At 48.0% G+C, this 7,501-nt stretch overlaps 1 protein-coding gene across 1 annotated transcript; it reads right to left on the reverse strand.

The window, feature by feature from the left end:
• Window positions 1-1,058: 1,058 nt before the first annotated feature.
• LOC119307259 (kinesin-like protein KIN-12C) lies at window positions 1,059-7,184 on the reverse strand. Its single transcript, XM_037583340.1, has 15 exons — window positions 6,740-7,184; window positions 6,508-6,651; window positions 6,285-6,368; window positions 6,074-6,199; window positions 5,925-5,984; window positions 5,727-5,780; window positions 5,550-5,642; window positions 4,784-4,879; window positions 4,321-4,469; window positions 3,935-4,081; window positions 3,697-3,826; window positions 2,698-3,615; window positions 2,472-2,570; window positions 1,671-2,393; window positions 1,059-1,581 (listed from the first exon to the last, which is right to left on the reverse strand). The coding sequence occupies exons 1-15, from the start codon at window positions 6,998-7,000 to the stop codon at window positions 1,330-1,332; spliced, it is 3,336 nt and encodes a 1,111-aa protein (XP_037439237.1). The 5' UTR covers window positions 7,001-7,184; the 3' UTR covers window positions 1,059-1,329.
• Between the last annotated feature and the right edge of the window lie 317 nt (window positions 7,185-7,501).

The following is a 7,501-nucleotide window of genomic DNA, read 5'->3' on the forward strand; positions in this document are numbered from 1 at the left end:
TAAATTATCCAGTGTGCAATTCAAAAATAGTGAAGATGCACAGCATACTACCTCACACATTCAGTTATAGCACCACAACATACCACATCAAACCACAGAAACAACCACATCCACAATATAGTTGAAGATTACATACCTGCACAACACAACATAGGAATCTCCTCCAAGTCAAACTACCTTCAAAAGCCACCATCTTTTTCGGCCTTTGACCATGCATTTTGGCTCAAACAAGCATAGATCCACAGAAAAGATGGATCCACCCATAGTGTTAGGTGTTTCCTGCAAGCATCGTAACAGAAACAACCTTGGATTCAAGCACTGGAACGCAGAAAATGAAAACATGCCCAACTTTACAAGACCTAACCCTAACCCTAGTTCAGTTTGAGCATGGTGGACCTACAAAGAGCTCCATTTCCATGCCAACCATGGAGATGTCATTGTCCGAGATCTCCTCGTCATCCTTCGAGGAAGGCATCCTCAACTTCGACTAGCGGCAACAGCGGCGGCGGCAATGGCGGCGTGGTCGGAGGAGAGAGAGTGAGTCAGCTGAAAGAGTGAGGTATGAGAGTGGGCAGTGAGAGAGTGGCTCGGTCAAGCCTATTTGACCAGCACCGACGGGTTCTGGCCGAGACGCGCCATTAACGTCCGCCAGGTGCCCGCCATCATCCCTTAGCCTCGCTGTCACTTGACTTGTGGGCCCAACAAGTCATAAACGAGTTTAGAAACAGCCGGACCAGGCGATACTCTGATATGGTAGTTTTTAGCCAAAAATTAAGCATAAAGTGATAGTTTTCTGATGGGTTGGTCGAATTGTGATAGCTTTTTGTTAAATACTTGGGCATATGACTGCATGTGATACTACTCACGTGCAAGAGTGAGTAGAGCCATTGCAACGTGTCCATTGGCCTCGTCCGCCGTCTGGTCATGCCTTCCTATTCACCGATGGAGTGTGAACAAAATTGTGTGGCGGATCGATTGGCAAAAAAATAGTCATACGGAATGCGTTATAACGCTGTGGCTCAACCAAGGACATATTTTCAGTTCAGCCTGCCTTCTGCTCAAGAGGAAATGTAAAATCCATAGACATGTAAACCCATCAATCATACAAAGGGGAAAGTACAAACTGTCATCATCATACATAAAAAAATCAAGCTTTGCCCCAACAGTGGGCACATGAATCATCATAGACATGTATAAAAATCAAGAAAGATCGAAGAACCAACGCTTGTTTCCTAACTGTCAACCAGGCTCAGTTGACTCATTCAAGCAATTTAGAGTGATCATCCTTCGTCGCCGGTGGTGGCAAAGGAGCAACTGAAGCTCGAGCAATCATTCGAATTCAGACTTGAACGCCGATCGCCAGGACTGATCGTCGTCGTGGCCGGTGGTGGACTCCGGAGCACGACCGTACTCCCTGGGCGCATCCTCGCCGCGGTAGAACCCCTCCAGGGCCGACTCCGGCAGCCGGCTCTCCGCCAGGTAGTGCTTCATCGTCTCGATCTCCACCTCGTGCTTCTTCCTCATCTTCTCCACCTGCTTCTTCAGCTTCTGGTTCTCCTGCAGCATGGCGGCACTCCTCTCCTGCAAGAGAAACAAGCCCAAAAAATGAGTTTCTTTCAACTCATTTTGAACCAAAATGGTGGTGCTCTGAAGCTCTGAACCGGCCGGACCTTCTCTTGTGTGGACGCCTCCTCGGCTTCCCTGAGCCTGACGAGCAGCTCACCGGCGGCATGCACCGCCTCGGCGGTGTCCCGGAGCTGGACGCGGAGCCGCCTGTTCTGCTCCCTGAGCTGCGCCCGCTCCTTCTCCCGGTCGATCCTCACCGTCGACAGCTCCGCGGCGAGGGCGGCGGCGAAGGCCGTGCCGCAGCCCTTCTTGCCGGCCCTGGCGGCCGCCCTCTTCACCTCCGCGATGCCCCCCATGACCCCGCGGTGCCGCTCCAGGAGGTCGTTGTACAGCTCCTGGAGCTCCACGTAGTGCTCGATGATCCTGGCGTGGCCGTAGATGGCCCGCTGGAGGGCGTCGTCCAGCTCCTCCGTGCACTTCTTCTCGTCCCGGAGCTCCGCCTCCGTCTTCTCCGCGTGCCTCCGGCTCGACTCCAGGTCCACCCTCAGCTCCTCGGTGAGAGAGATCCATTTGCTCTCGGACTCGGTCCATTTCTGCCGCTCTTTCTCCAGCTCGTACTCCTGGTCCGTGCTGCCGTTCCTTATCTGGTCCAGAAGGCTGTCGTTTGCTGTTGATCCGTCTGTGAGAAGCTTCACTTGATCCTTCAGCCTCTGGATTTCGCCTTCAAGTGCTTCCCTCTCATTCACTTCGAGTGGCATCTTGCTATCCTCACATTGTTCAGCAGTCTTATCTTCACCGTCTTCTGATCCCTTCTTTTGTTGCCCAATCTGCAAATGAGCAGAGAAAATCATCAAGGAATGGAAAATAATAATTACCTGAAGAAGCTTACTCACACCACAACATACCAAGTTGCTCAGCTCCTTGATCTTAGCTGCCTGTTCTTCACATAAAGCTTCAAGCTCAGCCACTCTCTTAGAGCCAGTAGTCGAAGAGATGCCACCGTCCTGGTAGAGTACAAATGTTGTGTAAGTAGGTGCCAAGATAAGTTACCGTTCTGGTAGAGTAGTGATCTAAACGATCTTATATTTGTTCACAGAAGGAGTACAAAATGATGCCAACAAAATAGCATACCTGGAGGGAAGCATTAGCTAAGTCATTGTATGTGACAGCAGTTGCCGTTACAATCTGCTTCTCTGAGTTTTTGTCCTCTGAATGTTCCTCATTCTCCATTGCTTTCTTGCAGGATGAACAAATGGTAGAAGCCGAACTGGCGTCCCCCTCCGGTAATGCCTCAAGGGCTGAACTTGCTTTTGCTGACTGGCGGGGGTTCAGCGCAAAATGATCAAATGAAAGGCCAACGAACGATTTTCGTGGGGCTGGAGGGTTCTGCTGATGGTACTCTATAATGTGCAGGCCCCGGTGGAGACTTGCAGCCAGCGAGTCAGTGGGAGTAAGCTTGCTCGATTGTAAGGAGGAGCGCACTGCACTCTTCCTATACGTTTCGAAATCGGCTTCTCCTGGGCTGGATTCACTGAGCTTGCTTGGAGAGAACCCTGGCGAAGCAACGCTCTTTCTTGCCTTGTGGATCTTTGGAGAAGAGCAGAATGTCGCGTCTTGGATTGGGCTCAGCTGTTCGGAAGCACTAATTGATAGAACAGATTTCCTGTCAGAAACCTGGTCATGATCAGCATTTGTATTGCTCTGCATTTTCTGGGGCTCTTCCTGAAGTGGGCCTTCACTGTCATCTATGACAACCTGATCATCATGTTCCCATGGTATTGGACTGTCCTCTCCACTCTCTGCATCCATGAAGTCATCAAGAGTGTCTTCAGATGAAGAATGAATCTTGCTAATTTGATCACGCAGTTCATGTACATCGTCTTCATCCACATCCATTTCATCCTCTGCTTCAACTTCTATAGGAGGCAAAATTATAGAGCGGTTGAGGCTCACTCGCAAAGTGTGCAAGCTTGCCCGAGCAATTTGTGCATTGAAGTATCCAGTCTCAGATGTTGCATGCTCTCCAGACTTGGTTCTTACAAGTTCATCCTGCAGGTCATATAACACAATTAGCAAATTTCTGTAAACTGTTGCCATATGTGTCTACTCTCTACTGTGCTCCTGTAATACCTTCAGCTGACGGATCTGATCACTCAGACCATTAACATCATCTTCTGATATCTCATTTACCACAGCTTTGTTTGGCATGAGCTTTGCTCGCTCACCAAACCTTAGCGTGCTTAAAGTCTCAGACCTGTATCTGCATTTCAGAGGAACAGGCCAACTTAAGAAACTGTAGCTTACCCCCTAATGATAAAGCGCTCAAGAAAATGTAAGGGACATATGAAAACTCCAGAACTAAACATACCTGTGCTCTGAAGAAATGGAACACAAAAATGTAGCCCTTGAATTGCCACCTAGTGTATCCTTCAGCACATGTGTCAAACGGGACTGGCTGTATGGCAATTCATCTTCCTGGGGCTTTGGTTCCTCTGAAAGAATATTGACTAGTTTCCTGAAATCACAGTGCACAAACGTGAGATATCTGCCTTTTTACATTCTTGTTAAAGGAAAGATAAATTACTCCAGTAAAGAGGCAATGACGTATTAGTGTCAATAATTGCAAAAATATCAATCACACAATCTGAATGTTTTTGCTACAAGAAGGATCAGTAAATATGTATAGTAAGAAAAATATCAATCATGCAATCCCAATAGGAAAAATAATTGTGTACTTATCATTAAACAACATACCCGAGGCTTGAGAGAGACTTCTTAACGTGCCTTTCCTCTCGTGTAATGTTCTTTCCAGCACCATCACTTTCATCAATATCAACACCAGCTAGATCAACAAAGGTAATTTTGCTAGTTTTTGAACTACTAAAGCCATTTGATGACAAATCCTGCAACATTAGTTGAATAAAGTAAGATAAATCACCAAAATTATATCCTCTTATCAGCAGACTATTCAAAATGAAGTAAGAAAAACCACCACATCTACATCTGCTGATCAGGTGTAGAATATGGAAATTAGAGTAGAATGAACTAGCAGGATATTGAATTTGTGAAATGCTCTGGCACTGATATGAATATATGATTACTACAATATTTGCAGTCAAATTAATGGCTGTAAAGTGCAAAAATGGAGGATAGGCAACAAAATACACAACGCAAGAAAACAAATTTGCATAAAATCTTATGAGGGGAATATGATTACCTTGCTCCAAGCTTCAATCACACAAGTGAATATCACGTGAGAACGTGAATTTTTTAAGTTCATACTATCAACACCAATTTTTCTTTTTGTCAGGCCCTGCAAAAGGAAGCAACTCATGCTAAGCATGACACGTATGATTGGAAACTTTGGTATCAAGATAACTAGCAACAACCCTAGAACAATGGTAGACTGAAGCGCATGATGGTTATTGTACATGTTACATCAAATACAGCAAAATAGTAATGGTGCTGAGAGAGCATGGTGAAAAGCAATTATCATGAACTGGTGATCTAAACATCATAATTGCAGCTGGGTTTCAAAATAAGCTTTTTGGGTTGCTCTAAGTTAGTCCCTGTAGTGTGAACATAATAGTCCATGCAAACAAGGATTGCCTTTCTGGATTGAGTAGAAATGATTATCTAGATGGAAAGCGAGAATCTCACTAGAGTGCCTAGAAGATTGCATCAAATATATTTTTAATCATCGAATCAAGTATTTCAACAATTTTGGACTTTCTTCTTAAAACATAATCACGGTGCGCTATTCCCTGTAACACTAACTAGACATGAGCATCAATTATCCTATTGGTTTTTCTGAAAACCATGCATCAAATATATATTTTAATCATCGAATCATGTATTTCACAATTTTGAACTTTCTTGTAGCACTAACTAGACACGAGCTTCAGTTATCCTATTGGTTCTCTGAAAACTATAAATACACACAATTAAATAGTAATAAGTATTGGTTAGGCCTCTCGCAATACCTTCATCAAGATCTGATTTACATCCTCGACTGTTGATACATACTCCTCGGTCAAGTTCTCAACATGGACACCATTGCCAGTGGTCTCCATTATCTAAAAGGGTGGAGCTGGGTAAGATATCCATATAAACCAGCACAAGTGCACGTTTCAATGTAACTTTCTTGAGTAGGAATATACCTGAAGATTACGTTGAGATGGATCAAGCAGGTCATTGATCTGCTCATTAAATACCTGCAAGAAGTTGGAAAGCAGAGAAATTAAATTTTTGGTTGCTGGTTCAGTTGTGAATCCTGGAAGCATTTTTTGTTCAAAACATTTCAGTTGTAGAAATCCATATATGTAGATGCAGTATTCATCGATTTTCTAAGTAAGCACCTCGAGAAAGGAGCACCGGCACTGGTAACTCGTGTGCTTCTCCGGGGAGCTCTCTTGGTTCTGCACCAGGAAAAGAACAATTCAACAAGAGAATCGAAGCAGCTTAACTGAAAATTGCCGGGAATTAGAGATAAAGAAAGGGCTCTTACGCCTTGGATTTGGGAGAAGAGGCTGTGGAAGAAGCGAGGCACGACTCCTCGGTCGGCACGGTCGGAGCGGTTGTCGAACATGGCGGCTAGGGGCCCCCACATGGTGTATGTCTTCCCTGTGCCACTCTGGTATGAATCCACGAGTAAAGGCGTCAGCAGCAGTCTCCAGCAGGCAGGAACAGATAAGACGACAGACAGGAAATCGCAGTACCTGGCCGTAGCAGACGAGGGAGGTGTTGAATCCGGCGAGGGCGCTGTGGATCATGGGCACACCCACCATATGGAACGCATCCTCCTGCCAATCACCAATTCACCATCATTCATCCACAGAATTCGTCTCACGGTTATCACGGCGAAGCTCCACCAAAGCAAGCAAGGTGCTCGGGTATGTATGAGACGACTGACGGCGCGGAGCAACTGGAAGCGGAGGTTACCTGGGAAGCCCTGTCGTCGAGGAAGCCGTCGACGGCGAAGGCCCGGTCGCCGACGGCGATGGAGTCGGGGGAGGTCTTGCGCACGAAGAAGAGGTCCTTTCCGTCCACCGGCAGGCTCACCGCCGGCCGCACCCGCACCACGACCTGCCACCACATCTGTAAGCGTAACGGCGACCGACCCGTGGAGAAGAAGCGGGCTGGCCGCGCGAATGAGCGGACGGACGGTGCGTACCTTGACGGCGGGCTCGTCGTCGACTGCTCGCTTCTCAGCGGGCGCTGGCTGGGCGACGGCCGCCGCTGCTGCTGCGCTGGGGACGGGCTTGGACAGGCTCGGCGGCGGCGGCGTGGAGGGTTTGCCGGCCGGGGAGGGCGGGGCGGCGGCGAGGTTGGGGTGGAGGTTCTCCTGGTCGGCGGCGGGGGAGGCGACAGAGAGCGGGGAGAGGGACCGCCGGCGCGAGGTCTGGCGCTTCAGGTTCCGCCGCAGCATCTCCATGGCTGCCGCACGCTCAAGATCGACTGGATCTGCTGCTGTTGCGGCCGGATCGAAGGGGAAAAGAGGGGGAGGAGGAGAAGATGGGAGACGCTTGCTTGCTTTGCTTGAAGATGTAGATGTGGGTGCGCGTGTGAGGACGGCTTGGCTGGGCTGGCTGGGTATCCGTTGCGATTCAAAAACTTTTGAAATGGGGATGCGGGGGAGAGGTGGATCTCTCCCCGGATGTCCCGTTCAGAGCAGAAAGCCGCCAAGATCTCACCTCCGGGAAATAAAAATCATCGGGTGATAATAATAGAAGATTCCCATGCTACAACTTTCTAGTATTTCCTTTTGAAAAAGACGTTTTTTTAGCCTGAAAAAAAGCCGGCTAGGGCAACTCCAAGGGGCACCATACGATTTATTCAAGTGGCTGTCCACGGACATGTTTGGACCGGAACCCTTCTTCAACGGGCCCCATTTGTTTGTGGACAGCCCGTCGCCCCGTTTCAGCCCCAACTATGG

Source organism: Triticum dicoccoides, chromosome 5B (genome assembly GCF_002162155.2).
Source record: "Triticum dicoccoides isolate Atlit2015 ecotype Zavitan chromosome 5B, WEW_v2.0, whole genome shotgun sequence".
Taxonomy (NCBI): Eukaryota; Viridiplantae; Streptophyta; class Magnoliopsida; order Poales; family Poaceae; genus Triticum; species Triticum dicoccoides.